Raw genomic sequence first — 17,489 nt, 5'->3', positions numbered from 1 at the left:
CCCAGTCTTGACGTTTCAGCTTGTGTGTCTTGTTCAGTGGTGGTCGTCTTTCAGCCTTTCTTGCCTTGGCCATGTCTCTGAGTATTGCACACCTTGTGCTTTTGGGCACTCCAGTGATGTTGCAGCTCTGAAATATGGCCAAACTGGTGGCAAGTGGCATCTTGGCAGCTGCACGCTTGACTTTTCTCAGTTCATGGGCAGTTATTTTGTGCCTTGGTTTTTCCACACGCTTCTTGCGACCCTGTTGAGTATTTTGAATGAAATGCTTGATTGTTCGATGATCACGCTTCAGAAGCTTTGCAATTTTGAGACTGCTGCATCCCTCTGCAAGGTATCTCACTATTTTTGACTTTTCTGAGCCTGTCAAGTCCTTCTTTTGACCCATTTTGCCAAAGGAAAGGACGTTGCCTAATAATTATGCACACCTGATATAGGGTGTTGATGTCATTAGACCCCTTCTCATTACAGAGATGCACATCACCTAATATGCTTAATTGGTAGTAGGCTTTCGAGCCTATGCAGCTTGGAGTAAGACAACATGCATGAAGAGGATGATGTGGACAAAATACTCATTTGCCTAATAATTCTGCACTCCCTGTAATAAATTCTGTTTTCATGGATGCCTGGATGTTAAACTTAATTGTTACACCTGGTAAAGCAGCAATGCTTATTATTTTAATAGAGATGAAAGAATTTAGACAGTTTATAACTCTCAGTGATGCCGCAGTGTTCGTTTGATTTTGGGGCCTGAAGCAGACGGAGTTTTGGACCCAGATTACTCTGCAAGGCTTCTGACTACGGCAGCCGTAATGCTCTGGCAATCCATCCTTCACAGTGTTGCCAACTTAGCGACTTTGTCGCTATATTTAGCGAGTTTTCAGACCCCCTTAGCGACTTTTTTTCTAAAAAGTGACTAGCGACAAATCTGGTGACTTTTTCTGGTATTATTGGAGACTTATTTATGACAACTTTTTGAGGGCAGGAGACGTTCACACCCATGCGTCCAAACTGCAAATGAATCGCGTATAAGCGAAGCCGCTGCTTCCGCACTGACTGTAACGCAGTCAGTTTTTCTTTTACTGTGATTCTGTTTTGTGGATCACAATGTTTAAAACTACTGGGGTGATCGTGGCTCAAGAGTTGGGAGTTCGCCTTGTAATCGGAAGGTTGCCGGTTCGAGGCCCAGCTTGGACAGTCTCGGTCGTTGTGTCCTTGGGCAAGACACTTCACCCGTTGCCTACTGGTGGTGGTCAGAGGGCCCGGTGGCGCCAGTGTCCGGCAGCCTCGCCTCTGTCAGTGCGCCCCAGGGTGGCTGTGGCTACATTGTAGCTTGCCATCACCAGTGTGTGAATGTGTGTGTGAATGGGTGGATGACAGGTTGTGTAAAGCGCTTTGGGGTCCTTAGGGACTAGAAAAGTGCTATACAAATACAGGCCATTTACTTATAAACACACACACACAAAGTAACTCCACCAGAGCGTCTATTTTGGGTCACTTATGCCGGTCCAAGCCCGGGTAAAGGAGCAGGGTTGGAATTGTGACATTAAAAAACAATAATTGCTAAAAGAAATTAAATTTATAGTTCTAAATAAATTCTAAATGCATTTACAATGTTTTTTACTCACTTCTTGTCTCTTCCACTATTTTATTTCTCTCTCCAACAACATAGGTTGCAATTACATTAGCATGACCAATTATGCAAATTAGGCAATGACGTCATTTAGCGAATTCTAGCGACTTTTAGGACAACCAATAGCGATTTTCCTTACTGAAGAGTTGGCAACACTGATCCTTCATAGCTTACTAAAGTTGTACTAAAACATTTTTTGACAGATTTCTGCGCGCCTTGTACTACATAAAATCGGTTCGAGGTCAGAATTCATACATAAGGATGCTGATGACCCTGATACATGCTTCAAATTATACAGTGATATGGATTTTAGGCCATATTGCCCAGCCCTACTCCTACCTTTACAAACCAAAAAGAATCTTTCTTCTTTGCCACATCATCCAAAACTGATAACCAATTTGGCATCAAGAATACCTGAAAATGCACATCTCACTGCTAGCATGTTGCTGATTCAGCAGGTTTTCTACTGGCAAACACTGTTGAGTTATTGTAATCACACTACATTTTTCAATAACACAGCAACCCATTACTGAACTAAATTCATTACTAAAATTACACTTACATTTCTATCATTAATCATGTTACAAAGTTTCTTTAGTTATCTGCACACCAACGCAAAGCTAGCCAAAAATGAGTGATGATAAAGCTAAGTGTATACCCAACAGCCAGCAGCCAGAGTGAACTTCAACAGGTAACAGACTGATTAGAAGTCAGGCCACAGCCTCCAATTCTACCTGTTCATATTTCTAAAGTAGAGTCAGTGTGGCAATCGCTTTGAAGTCTCTTTGTGCTGGTTTTCATCTTTGCTTGGTGTTGTCGACTTTGTGTTCATAGGTAAGTTTGAAAACAAAGATCATATGTGTGTCTTCATAAGGATAGGGATTTGTGTTGGTGTGTGGGACTGTAGCTTAAGGTTTATACTGATAACTGGTTATTAAGAAACAATGTGATTCAGGTCATTTTTTGAAGTAATATTTATGTTAATTTGCAATGTTCAGTACCTGCATTTTTAGTTGTCAATGTCAAGGATTAAAATACTGATATTGTATTGTACTGCTTTCTATTTTTCTAATAAAATTGAAAGGATTGAACAGGGGAAAAAAAAATCTTATGACACTTTATGCAATCGAGGCATATTCTGTAATTTTCTAAAAAAACAAAAAATAACAAACAAATAAAAAATACAAAACAAAAACAAGCCTGCTGGAGGGGAAAATTCTCCTCTACAACATGTAACTTACGATACCATGAAATACTGAGTAAATGTTTTTCTTAGATTAGATCTTAGATTTACATTGCATTAACATTTTACTGCATTGGCATCCTATACTATAGTTTGTTATTTGAAAGATGTATATGGCCTTAGCTAACAGGAACAGCAAGCTAGTATGTTAGCAAACTGTTTGATTTTTGTAGGGTTTTTTTGTAAAAAAATAAAAATAAAAGGAAATACATTTTTGATTTTCAGTTAGAATGTTAGAATGTTTTTTGTCTCATTGCTAAGACTCTGGAACACAATTTTTAAAATAAAGACATAATCCCATAGGATAGAGTCATCACCAAGGATGACTTGGACCTCATGGGCATAACTTATTGGTAGTGAGTCTCATCACACAAAAGCTTTAAGGCGTTAATTAGTCTTGTGCTACCAGATAAGGATGCACCTTCACAGTATTTCAGTGAACTTGCTTTGCCCTCTAGTTTGGATGGGACTTCAGTGTGATCTCTACAGAGAAAAGAGTAAATGTCTTTTTTTTTTTTTTTTTACTGTACACGGTGGTATGTATACATTTGCAAACAATAACTCATTCACTTAAAAATAAAAACCCACAACATCACTGCAGTAGAAACTCGTGAATTTTGATGACTTGGGCATTCATGATTCAGACAAAAAAAATTTAAAAAACACAAAAAGGAGTTCCTGCAGTGAATCAAGACTATCAAATGACTGAAATGTGCCATAAGTTAAACATAACTTTGAATTCAAATTTAGATTTTAATTATATTGGACGTGACTTCATGGTAAATTTTGGTTTGGATGTTGATGGAGTTCAACCTGAAATTCTGTTCAGTAAGGATAGGATTGCCTTGAGAAAGGTTGTGGTGATAAAGATCAGCCAAACAAACACATATCATGCTTATTACTTTGCAGCAGTGTTGCCCATCACAATTTGCAAACCACAATCAACTCACTATCAGTGTGAACCTAAGATAAGCATTTTTACCCAAACAACTGTATACACACACACACATGAACACACATTTTCTGTTATGACCCATATTGCCACTCACCCATTGCAAAGAATGGTATCCCCAGTAGTGTAGAGTTGAACTTCCCATCTGATATGAAGAAGATCCCTGCAGCCGTCACATTGGCAATGCAGATGGTCAGCACACCCAGGAGTCCCAGGAAAGGTTTCCCCCTTAGGCAGTCCCGCATAGAGCTGGAGATGGTGGCGGCCAGGAGCACCAGCACCAGACTGACCAACACCTCACCCTTGGCCAGCAGGCCCGTCTGGTGGAAGTCCCGCCACAGACTGAAGGATGTGAGTGACTGGATGTGGAGCTGGTCTGCTGCATGGGGGACCTCGGCTGTGGACAGTCGACTGGCCAGGGCACAGAACTCATTCTCCCAGCGCTCTGCAATAGCATCCTGCACCACGGGTCCATGATTTCGGAGGTAGTATGTGATTTGGACAGCACGAGCAAACTTGACCTGCTGGTCACGGCTGTTGGGTGAGAAGGACACACCGCCCAGCTGGTGCCCGATGAAGGCCACACGGCCATCCTGCACAGAATTCAGAGGTATTAGATATTAGCTGCAATTAAAGTAGCATACCATGGAAGGCACAGGAGTCCAGTAACTTCAAAGCAAATGTCCTGCTTCTCACTATACGTTCTTTGATACCAGCTTTCATTTTTGTTCTATTTGCTTTACTTTTTAATATGAACCCACCTCACAGCTGCGGACAGGACTGATGCTGCTCTGTACTAATTTTTTCATTAATCAGATTGTACAGCACAAACAAGACGTCACAGTGACAAGAGCATGGAGATAAGTCCAAGAAGAATTGCACAGGAGGAATTCAATAAGCCTGCTGGAACAATAAAAGTGAGTAAGCATTAGTCTATCACACAGAAGTCAGATTATAATAGAAGCCTGTTGGTTGTTGTTACACAACCATTCATTATTAAGTTGAAAGTATTGGCAGAACTACTGATGTATAAGGTGCCAAATGATACAGCAGTGCAGCCCAGCAAAGGCAAGGGATGACCAAATAATGCTACATGCTATAAGGGTCTGATGCAAACAGAAGCATGAAAAATATGCATCAATCTCTTGGCTTCACCCAGGTAAAAGGTGACTCGTTGAGAAAAATTTAACTGTTCCAAATGAGAAATAAAAAGATGTGTCACTGGGTAATGGGGTTTCCACAATTACCTTAAACCTGTTCCTGTTATATTAGCCATTACTGCGCCACAGACTACATCAAAAAAAAGTTATAATGCCACTGGTACATTATAACTTTTTTTCTTTTCAGGAATGGCTGCTGAAGGCATCCTGAGGTAGGTCAAAGTTATCACACCAGTGATGATGTCAAGCAAACTAAAAACGAAATTAAAAGCAATTCTGAAAAAAAAGGCAATGACAACAAAATTCATTAATAGAACATTAAGATTAATTATTTTAATTATTTAATTATTCATAAGTGGAAAACATTTAACACAGCTATTAATCTTCCCAGAAGAGGGTGTTCTGGCATTTTCACCCCAAGGTAAGATTGTGCAATGATCAAAGAAAAAGCACAAAAATAAATAGAATAAAGGAAATGAATCAAAAGTTACTTTTCAGATGTTAAACTTCACTGTTAACCTCCTAAGACCCAAACTCTTTCATGGCATGCATTTTTAATTTCTCTTTGCTATTTGGGCTGATTGGGACCTGATGAATGTAAAAACAAAGAATTGCGTGATTTTATTTTTTTTACCTGATTTTATTTTTGAGAAAAAACGAGATCCACATAAGAGGACATTCACTGTAAATTTTGACAGAACAGTGGCAGTATAACATCCTCGTAAATGGATATCAGGTCCTCCCATATGGAAAAGATATATATAAAACTTATAAAGTTTGTATCTGTCTTGTGTGAAACCTGTATGAAAAGCATACAAAAGTGAAAACAGATATAAGATCCCTTGAAAAATTATATAAATGAAACTTGTATGTTTTGGATACTTACTAAAACAATATATGAAAGTAATGAGAAATTGGCCACTTTCATGAGTAAATCATAAAAGCCTTGTATGATTCACTATATGAAGTAGGCCACATCTTATGCAAGTCTTTTATAAGTTTTTACTATTTCTTTTCCATATGGGCTTGTAGAGCAAAATTGACAATTTTGGTCTAGACAACCCAAAATGTGATATCCACATATGTGGACGCCAGGTCCTAGGAGATTAAAGAACAGTTAGAAAAAGACTGAACAAGTAGAGTCTGTTTGGAAGGGTCTGAAAGGTCCTTTCTTTAAACAGAGCACGGCAGCACAACTTAGCTAACATGTTTCATTACTTGAGGCAAAAACATACTGCTGCATAGAACCAGGCTGTGAAAGACAAAAAACTAGCAGCCTCACTGGTTACACGTGCTACTGACACTCTAGATGACACGAAGAAAAAATGCTGGATGGACAATAATAATGCAGTTAAATGGTGGAAAAGCAGAAAATAGAAAATATTTTTCAGTTGTATTCTGTCATAATATTGTCGGCTCAGAGTTACTAGATACAGTATTTACTTTAGTTATAATTAAACCAAAGTTTTACACACACTCATGTTATCCATCTACATTTTTTATTTAAAACTAATATTGCGACTAATATTGCACTACAATGGGACCTTATTTCAATGGAAATTCAAATTCAAATGAGGAAATCTGTCCTCAGTGACAGTAGATGTTTGGGAAAGATGGATCGAAAATAGTCTTCATTTACTTGCACTTATAAAGGCTATAAACTCGAGTCCATGAAATGTTCACAATTTTTTTCTCTATATCATCAGAAATATTGTTATTGCAGATTTTCTTGAAATATCTTCCTCCAATTTTGAGACTATACTGCCCACCCTGTTTCTGGATTTTGGTTTAGTTTTTGAAAAACAGCACAACAATTACATAGTAAAATATTTCATGTTATTCTTCAGCTGATGTTCTCTTTAAATTGTTTTAGAACCAGATAATTTCTCATTTTACCCTGATACATAAAAGAGGGTGGGCTTTCTTTTTTATATGAGGATCCTGCATTGAAAGTATATATGAAAGACATAAAAAAAATAGTATAGTTTTTGTTGTTCATCATTTATTTCCCTTGCCTGGTTTAGATTTTTAGGTAATGTGTCCAAATATGTGTATTTATTGTGACTGTATGGTAAAGTCATTAAACTAATAATGCACACATTATAGCTATAAGCTTATGCCTCAAAAGTAATTATACAATTATTTAAAGCTGCAGCGCAAATATTGTATTGGTCTATTTAATCACTAAATCAAGACACGCACCAGTGAAACTGTGAAACTCCTGCCTGGTTTCCGCAACCAGAACAGTTTCAGTTTTAATTTGCAGCTTATTGTAGATGTGCTTTATCTTGTCACAAACACAATAATCCAGCACAATCAAATAGTCGCAATGTACTGTTTCACAGCAGGGAGCTTGATAAAAATCTGAGGCTTCTAGATAAATAAATCCCTGCAATTGTTTGCTTCATTTTCAGTAAACAATTTACTTCAGTGTGAGGAGAAAGGAGTTATTCCACTCTGGGATTATGTGAACAGCAGAATAAACTGGTGGTGGACACTGCATTTTGAAGTCACATGATTGAGCTCATCCATAACTCAAAAGTCAGGTTTTCTGTCAGAGTCTGAGACTTTTATTACTGTCTGCTTCAAATCGATCCATTTATAAGAGCGAGATCTGCATGTTATTTTTGAGCTTTATCATTCTTCGAAAACAATCCCAACTCGGTGCTTCAGATTTGTCATTTCGTGACAGTGTACGAACATGTTTATGTAATGTAATCACATTACATTGCTGAGGGAGCTCAAAAAGCTTTTGCTCCAATTTCACTTGTGTAATTTCGCAAAGCTCAAATTACTCTATCACACTCACTTCTTGGTTTCACTAAAGCATTTCAAATGAATCTCAACAGTCACAGCACACTTATGTATAAATATCTGCACTGAGCCAATACATGCTCAGAGTGTGTGCAGTCTTAAACATGCGTGCCTTTGAAGCTTTAAAGAAAGTGAGTAATGAGACATAATCGGGGCAACAATTTCTGTGCCTGCAGAATTATCAGCTTTGTTCTCTATTCTTTTTTGTGGCAGTCCTTATAAGACAAAATATACTTGCGTATGAGAGTGAGGCCAGGTGAGCACAGAGAGACAAAAAAGGAACTGTGTGTGATAAATGTGCTGAGTGATGTGTGAAAGAGGGAGGTGACACCTCACTGCTGTCTGAGGTGAGATGGAGGTGGTGATGGTGGAAGAGGTGGAGAAAGAGCTTTCCTGGTCCAACCCCTACTAGTATTTGAGTTTTCTTTAAAATACCTAATTTTTCACTATGTTCAATAAGTCCACATTAGGTTCAAACCAACACATTATTAAATAAGCAAAAGGTAAAAAAAAATGGGTAAGAAGACCTACAGTAAGAATCAGGAAGGTTTGAATTTTCAAACATATGCTACAACCATTATGCTAGCCCAGGTTTGTTATTAGCCACCTGTTACGTTGGGATAGTTTTACATAAATGATAAATACAGCCTAAAGGAGTTAATAGAACTAAAGACTTGTATTCTAAAAGACTCAGACAGATGAGATTTCTGAAAACCATCTACCTTCAGTTGTTCTGCTTACATCAGCTTATAGCTTATGTCTCTCACAGCTTATGTGTTAGGTGATATAGTAATCACTCACCACTCTCTCGCTTTTCCCTCTTACTGGTGCAGTGAGAGCTACACCTTGTCCTACACCACACACCTATTCTGGTATTAAAAGTAAAGGTGGCTAGTACTCTGTTAGCTCCCCAGCAGCACAGTCTCTAACAACGTTTGTTGTGAAAATCCAGCTTTGCATTATGTTCTGCCAAGGGTATAACCCCCACACCCCACTCACAAATTTTGTGATCGAGCGAATGTTTTAAATATTTGATTGCAGAATAAAATGCAGAATATTTGTTGGCAAACCTAATTGTAGCTGGTTTGGCACTGACCGGGTGGATTTTAAGATAGTAACCTAAACCAAATCCTACACCTAAGACAGGTAGTTGATAGGTTTGTTTAGCACAAACCCCTCGCTGGAACAATTAGAGACAATTCTACTACAATGGCAAAAAGCACTGGACACCAGGCAGAGCTCTTTGTGTGATCTCGTGCACGAGGGAGAGAACTGTGACGAGCGCTGCTCCTGACGCTCGAACCCCAGTCACTCTCAGTTAGCTCCCCCGTAGCACTGCTCTTTGTTGTGGTTACATGAATATGCATAGGTTCATTAACATATGACATCTTACATAGGCATACACGTGAACAAAGAGTACCATCTGTGTGTATGTGTAGGTATGCGTGTGTGTTTTTGTGTGTGTGTCAAGATGTGACCCTGTGAACGACTCCCCAGAGCTGGTGCCAGGAGTCTAGCGGTCCACCTAAACAAAGGGCTCTTATAATTAAACAGATACAGAGTAGGTGTCCTCCTATACCATAAATCAGTAAGAGAAGGTACGACCTCTCTCATGACCTTAGGGTGTGTGTGCATGCCAGAACCCTCTGGAAGGCACACTACTAAGGATCAGACAGCCTATCAATATGCAATCGATTATATATACTCATATAAGCATATATGAGTATATATTTCTAAACATACATCACAATCCAACAATATAAACCTAACAGTAGTCATTATTGAAATTAAAGTGATTGGACGTGCAAAAAGATGTCCAAGTCAAAATTACTGAGGAGTAGAAAGTAAAACCTGACCCAAACATGTTTTCACTCATAGTGACCTTCTGAGGTGAAACATACGACTGGATTTAGACTTCTGTGGGAACTCTGAATTCTAACTTACGATGTAACCAGAAAACCTTCTTAACCCTACACCACAACCTTCCACGCCATTCAAGTTGTTGCAGACTGCATCAACCTGACGTGTAGTTCCATAAACAAACCAAACCATATTCCTGGATCCTAAACCTGTGTTTTGGAGGTCCTACGGTATATTTCTTGTCATGGTTTGCTTTTGTCTGTTGAAAAGCTCATCTTGCTAGTTTGGGGTTTCTTTAACTCTTGCTCTTTACTGTGTCTTTGCAATAAGAGTTAAAGAAACTTTTGCCATTTTAGCTAAGAACAGCTAAGATGGCTGTTCTTAGCTAAGAACAGCTAAGATGGCAAAAGTCTTCATTTCTGTACAGAAGTTGACTGCTGAAACACTTTTAACCCCATTCAGCTCAACCCCCACAACCACCAATGGGGTTCCCATTGGTGCAAATGAACACTTAAAACTCAGGGATGCTACAGTTATTCATAATAAAATTTAACAGTCATATAAATTACAAGAGTTTTCTGGTAGAAAACAGCAAAACAGGAATGTTTGCAGATATGGTAAAAGGCTATCAGGGAAAGCAGACTGCTTATAATTATGTACAAGACTTTTCAGATTTCATCACTATACAATACTGAGCTTAATATTATATCCCCAGCCTGTAATGTGCTAGCTCCTACGTTAATGTCACCCAATGTAATGTGGCTATCACGAAAACTAACAGTTAAATGGTAAATGTCTAAGCTGAAAGGTTAACATTAATTATATTTTTATTACTTAAATGTTGCTCAAACTTAGGTTAGTATAGTTTCTAAAACAAAACTAGAACTAGAGGTTAAGTCAAATTAAAATAAAAACTATACTTCTACAATATTTTTGAAACTAACTGAAACAATTTTGTCCACTTCTAAAACTAACCAAAATGAAATACAAATGTAGAGGAAGTATCCCTAGTTTTGGTATCTGTTAGCTATGTAAAAATAAATAAACATTACAACTTCTCTATTAGTGAGTCACTGATAGACTTTTTTGAGTCTGAATGCTTATAAGACTGCGAGTCCACTGTTTCCAAAAAGTTGTGTTTTTATTGTAACACATGCACTAATTTTCATAAATCTTGCCTGTCACTAAAAAAGAAATGAATAAAACGTACACTGAAAAAAACTTAAACTAAATTAAAACTAAACATTTTCAAATGATAAAAAATAATAATCTGAAATAAAAAAAATCTACTGTGGAAACTAAAGTGACATAAAAACAGAATGTCAAGACAAATTAAAAGCTAATTAGAAAATAAAAAAATTATAATAACTGTGGTTTAAATGGGAGCTCTACTGACCTTCATATGATACCGTCATCATAATAATCATTATGAACATTAACTACTTCAGTGAGAGGAGGAGCTGTGTTTCCGTCTGTCCACAGTAGTGCTGTGTTAAGTTGTGTATAAGCTCAAGGAGGCAAAAACAGACCTGTCTATTATTATATTCTTTGAAATGAGTGCCTAAATCAATATTATTTATTCATGGCTCAAGAGTTGGGTGTTCGTCTCGTAACCGGAAGGTTGCCAGTTCGAGCCCTGGCTCGGACAGTCTTAGTCGTTGTGTCCTTGAGCAAGACACTTGACCTACCGCCTACTGGTGATGGCCAGAGGGGCCGATGGCGCAATATGGCAGCCTCGCTTCTGTCAGTCTGTCCCAGGGCAGCTGTGGCTACTACTGTAGCTTGCCTCCACCAGTGTGTGAATGTGAGAGTGAATGAATAGTAGAATTGTAAAGCGCTTTGAGGGCCCCGAAAAGTGCTATATAAATGCAATCCATTATTATTATTTTAATCTTAATTAATAGCTTAGTATCAGTTTTCTAGGCAACCCTATACTGATATATGTATATGTAATGCAGTGGTTTATACATTCAAGGTTCAAGGTTCAAGGTTCAAGGTTCAGGATTGCTCTCCCCCCGCTTCAGGACACCTACACCAGGAGATGCCGGACTAGAGCAGCGCAGATACTGAAGGACCCGTCCCATCCAGGCAACAAACTGTTCCAACTTCTGCAATCTGGTAGAAGGTTCCGCATCTTCCGGGCAAGGACAGAGAGACTCAAGAGGAGCTTCTATCCCCAAGCCATCCGTGCCCTAAACACACACACCCGCCCTCTCACATCATCTATAATTGACTGAGACAGGACTCTCTTCCAGACACTCTAAACCAAGGCACAATGTACATTTCAATTCCTTTAATTTTAAATATGTTTATATTGTCTATCCTGTAAAATAGTCAGATGTCTATTCATATTAATGTACAGAATTCACCTGCTTGCTGCTACTACTGCACATTCACCCAGTGTATATACTATATGTATGTATATATATATATATATAGTGTTCTTCCTCTACACCCCCCCCCCCCCCCCCCAATTTTTGCACATGTCGAGGAGCGTGTCAGGCTACATTTCACTGTGTGTTATACTTGTATAACTATGCATGTGACAAATAAAGAACCTTGAACCTTGAACCTTTATTTATACTATTTTTTACATGTTCCTATGATATAATGAAAAATCATAAGGATTTCATAAGTTAGTTATTTTTCACATAATTTTAAAAAGGTCCATCCATTCATTCATTCACTTCCGCTTATCCTTTTCAGGGTCGCGGGGGGCGCTGGAGCCTATCCCAGCTGTCATAGGGCGAGAGGCGGGGTACACCCTGGACAGGTCGCCAGTCTGTCGCAGGGCCAACACACAGGGACAGACAACCATTCACACCTAGTTATCCAATTAACCTATCCCCACAAGTTGCATGTCTTTGGACAGTGGGAGGAAGCCGGAGAACATGCAAACTCCACACAGAAAGACCCCGGCCTGATGGTGGAATTGAACTCAGGACCTTCTTGCTGTGCGGCAACAGTGCTAACCGCCGTGCTGCTAGGAAGAAGTCAGTATTTGCTCAAACATTACAAGCTAATATTCATTTTATAAAATGTATTCTTCATTTTATACATAAGCTGTTATAACAACAGATTGCATTATTGAAAAGGCCCATTAAAGATAATGGGCCTTTTCAATAATGGCCCATTATTGAAAAGGCCATTATTATTATTTCTTATCTATTATTTATTTATTTTGATAATGAATTTGGGGAAATATTGTATGGGAATTGACAGTTTTATAATTAAATACCAAGGTCATTTTTCAAGTACAAAATACTGATTTATTGAGGCAGTGATTTTATTGTGTGCATAATTCAAAAACATTAACCATGTAAACCCTTGAGCAAAAGATAATTTCTCTAAGAGTTGTGAAATCTGTTACTGTCATTACTGCTCCATGCTTCTTATCCAATAAACAAGTGTTAACCTATAATTACTAATGAGCTGGAGAGCAGCAGTTAATATCTGTATGACCTTGGACAAAATTTAGTTTTAGGTACACCCAAGTATTTGGGTAATGGTGTATTGCTTAAGGTTAGGGGTTAAATAGAAAAGTATGTATTTCAAGGGATGTCACTGGAACTAATACTTACAATACTTGTCAAACTTTTTTTTTCTTTACCACAGGCACATAGGAAGCATATATGCCAAGGCTACAATATGCTGACAGGTGTTCTAGTTTAGGCTAAAAAAGAAGAATGATGCCCACAAGCACAGCAAACATGAAAGATGGCATCTAGTGCGGCTGTTCTGAAGCAGATTAACAATTCAAACTGAACTACCAGGATTCGGTTCTCTCCAAAAACCCGTTCTCAATTCCCATCCCTAGTTCCTTCTAGCCTTCCCAACATCTTAATCTGTCCTGTCAACAAAATAGAATTTTAACATTTTAAATTAGTACAAGTTTCTAATCAAGCAGTTTATGTTTAACTACATGGGAAAATCATTTTTTTAAATATTAGAATAAGTACTGAGAGTGTAATTCTACTGACATTATTATAGACAACTTAAGTATCATGAACATTTCTCCTGTTGTTTCAGTGGCTACATTTCTACATTTTTTTCATAATATTTTGTGTTTTTATTTAGAAAATTCAAATATAGCAGACAGATTAAAATAGCAACATCTATTTTAAGCTTTTTCTCCTGGGAATAAAACTTGGCAAAAAGTTTTTTTCATAGGTTATTTCTGTATACAAGTATGTACAGAAATAACCCTGGTTGTAACATCAAAGAGTAGGATAAGGCATTAGAAGTCCGAAAAATTAATTAGCCCAGACAGCTCGTCACACTGGCAAACAGCAAGGGGGAGGATTCAGGAACACGGAGAGTGCAGAGTGACTGACACAGTGCAGGGAGAGCTGGAGGTCACATAAACCTTCAAGACGGTAATATTGTAGTTCGATATTTTAGTTCGAGAGAGTGATGGGAGTAAGACTGAAAATATATTACATTAAATTCATTATATTATAAGAAATTATAAGAAAACTTGGAAACTTGTATGTAATTTACATATTCTTTTCACCTAAAAACAAGACTGAAGACAAGGCTGGACGATGGTATGGTGAATTTTCAAGATGAGAAAATTTGATAATTGACACTGAATTTGGTTTTGTTTTGTTGTTCCTATCAAAAGTCAAATAGTTGAAGACGCTCTCTAAAGAAAGTATTTTATGATACTGAAGAAAGCTGAAATCTTTCAAATGCTGTGTACTTTCTAGTGTTAGCACAAAGTGAAAAAATTCAGCACAGTTCAGGAGGGCATGAAGTCAAGTTCAACCACAATCCCAGCAGATTATCTTATCTCAGTGCCCAGCCCACATAGTAGAGTAAGCCAACATTCTGCAGATCCAATTGGCCATATAGAGCACACTATCTATTTGAGCTGTTTTAACTTGCTCAAAGTTGTTGTGTAGTTGTTGTTCTGCAAACTGCTTTGCAACCCATCTCAGTTCGTAAAATTTCTTCCCTCCAAGATATTCCACATTCAGTGGTTGTAAGTGATGTTAAGGCAAAGTAGAAATGTTTAGGAGCCACGGTAATTCCACCAAAGTCAAAGTCAAAGTCAAACTAAACTTTAATGTCATCTCTGCTATATCCATTGCAGCATACAGAGAGATGAGGCGACAAGTCTCCGGTTACATCAGTTTAAAAAAAAGCTAATAAATAGATATAAAAAGAGAGGAAAATAAATATACACTTAAGTCTTAGGGGATCAAGAGAAGTTACAATTAGAATTTACAATTTACAGTTTGGAGTGGTTTAAAGTGACCAGTGTAGCAGCTTATAAAATGGAGTAAAACAAAATTGTCCATAGAGCAGCATGTCTTACAGAGGCAGTGGTATGTAAAGTGCAAAAGAGTTGGTTAACAGTTTGTGTGGGTGTGTGTGGTGGGGGGGAGGTCTGGTAGTGAGTTCAGGAGTCTGATGGCTTGTGGGAAAAACATATTCCACAGTCTGGAGGATCGGGCCCCAATGCTGCGATAGCGTCTGCTGGATGGAAGGAGAGAAAAGAGTCCATGTGAGGGGTGTGAGGGGTCAAGCATGATGCCAGAGGCCTTATTATTATATCAGCGGTTGTGGTAGATGTCCTTTAGCAAACGGAGAGATTTCCGATGATCTTGGCAGCTACTTTAACAATTCGTTGTAGTTTGCTGAGATCGCCAAAATTGCAGTTGCCGAACCACACGGAGATGCAGCTGGTCAGAACGCTCTCTATGGTGCCCCTGTAGAATGTGGTGAGAATGGGAGGAGAGAGGTTAGCCCGTTTCAGGCGTCTCAGGAAGTGGAGGCGCTGCTGGGCCTTTTTGATGATGGTGGAGGTGTTGGTGGTCCAGGTGAGGTCGTCTGAGATGTGAACTCTCAGGAACTTGATGCTGTTAATGGTCTCTACCATGGAACCGCGCATGCTGAGTGTGGGTGGACCGAGTCAACGATCATCTCCTTGGTTTTTCTCCACATTCAGTGACACGTTGTTCTTGCAGCACCTGGATGCCAGCTGTTGAATCTCATCTCTGTATGGTGACTTGTCGTTGCTGCTGATGAGTCCAACCACAGTTGTGTTTTCAGCGAACTTGATGATGTGGTTAGAGCTGTGTAGTGTGGTGCAGTCGTGTGTCAGGAGGGTGAATAAAAGTGGGCTGAGAACACAGCCCTGAGGAGCTCCTGTGCTAAGCCTGATGGTGCTGGTGATGTTGTCGCAGATTCGGACGGACCGAGGCCTCTCTGACAGGAAATCTAGTATCCAGTTTCAAACAGAGGTGCTGAGTCCCAACTTGCTGAGTTTGTCAAACAGTTTTTGGGGTACTGAGGATTTCTTTGGCACCATGATGATGGTGGTGAACTTGAAGCACGCTGGGACGATCATCTGGCTCAGTGAAGACTTGAAGATGTCTGTGAAGACATCAGCCAGCTGATCAGCGTAGTCTCGCAGCACACGACCTGGGATGTTGTCTGGTCCAGCAGCTTTCCGTGGGTTGACCTTGGTGAAAATTCTCCTCACGTCGGCTGCAGGCAGAGAGATGGTCTGGTCAGTGGTGGGGGGCATGGCTTTCTTCACCTGCGTGTTGTTCAGTGCATCAAACCGTGTGTAGAACTTGTTCAGCTCCCCAGGAAGTGTGGTATCTCCATCACAGCACAACACTCCAACACACCAAACAGTAGGGTGGCAGAGTGCTGAGATTGGTAGTGTATAAAAGTTGCCAGAGCTCAGTTCAGTTATTAACAGTTCCAAACCTCTTCTGTCATTAACAGCAGCACAAAAACTGTGTGCCAGAAGCTTCACAGCATGGGACTTTAATGGCTGAGGATCTCCTTGAGGTGTAATGTGTAGGTGCCCCAGTACTTTTGTCCATATAAGGTATAAACTTGCAGCTATAGGAATGTACAAAAACATTAAATTACTGTTTTACTGAAGCTGTACCCCACGTTAACACGTTCACATGTTTATATTAAGTGGCACAGCACGATGGCAAGGTAGGAAATGGCACTGAAAAAAAATGTATGTAATAAAGAATGTAATAAACTACCTCACTCTGAAGTGGCAAATGACAGTGAAATGACTCATTCTAATTTAGTGGCTCTTCAGTACTACCATTTATTTTCTTTTAGCATTACATTGATCATTTATGTAGAGCAGTAGCTGTCATTCAGAAAACAGCCTCAAAAGATCTTTTTTTTTCTATTTACTTTTGTGCAACAGCAGATTCTTGTGGCTGTAGGAACTATAATAGGAAAAAGATGAAGGCCAGCAAAGGGAAAAACATGGGGTAGAGGGATTGAACATCCAAAAATCAGCCTCCAGGGCTAAAAACTGAAGCCAGTGCAGTTCCTAAAGTGTCCTCTTGAGTCTAACTGAAAAAGGCAGTCAACCCCCATAGACTGCCAAATTTTAAGTTCATGGGGATTGGAAAACTTTAAAGCAGAAAACAAACAGCCTGATACTAAAATTTGTTATAGCTTGTTTTTCTCTTCCATTTTTTTAGACTTAAAACAACTTGTATTAATCGTATTAAGACTTGAAGAATTATGGATTATTAGAAACATGGTTACTTTGAATCTGTGGTGGGTTCTGAAACATCTGGCTGCAGCTGTTTGCTTATGTGTCACCCCTGCTAATTGAAGTGAACCTTGACTTTTTGACTGTGTGCCTCTTGTTGGTGCCTTTTGAATCATTTTGGATGCAGTTATCTGAAGAATTGCTTCATGTATTATTATTTGTTGTAACAGCCTGTCAGTGTTTCAGTTTTTGGTGAATGAAATTCCAACTACTTTATTTGTATATGACAAAACAATAGTTAGCAGGAATCAGTGTCTGCATGAGGTTTATGGTGACATATTGCT

General features: G+C 38.8%; 1 protein-coding gene across 1 annotated transcript in view; it reads right to left on the bottom strand.

Moving 5' to 3' along the window:
- The window catches only part of ptchd4 (patched domain containing 4), a 65,593-nt gene that overhangs the window by 41,824 nt on the left and 6,280 nt on the right, over nucleotides 1–17,489 (bottom strand). The window contains exon 2 of the mRNA XM_086262837.1: nucleotides 3,923–4,418. Coding sequence (XP_086118963.1) covers nucleotides 3,923–4,418 — 496 coding nt within the window. The remainder of the gene's footprint in view (nucleotides 1–3,922; nucleotides 4,419–17,489) is intronic.

This window comes from Aulonocara sp. 'chitande type north' Nkhata Bay, linkage group LG15 (genome assembly GCF_057382095.1).
Source record: "Aulonocara sp. 'chitande type north' Nkhata Bay isolate Kocher_YH1m ecotype deep benthic linkage group LG15, A_spYH_male_GT1.1, whole genome shotgun sequence".
Lineage (NCBI taxonomy): Eukaryota > Metazoa > Chordata > Actinopteri > Cichliformes > Cichlidae > Aulonocara > Aulonocara sp. 'chitande type north' Nkhata Bay.
The sequence above is the reverse complement of the archived record's forward strand: the minus strand, read 5'-3'. Positions and strand labels throughout refer to the sequence as shown.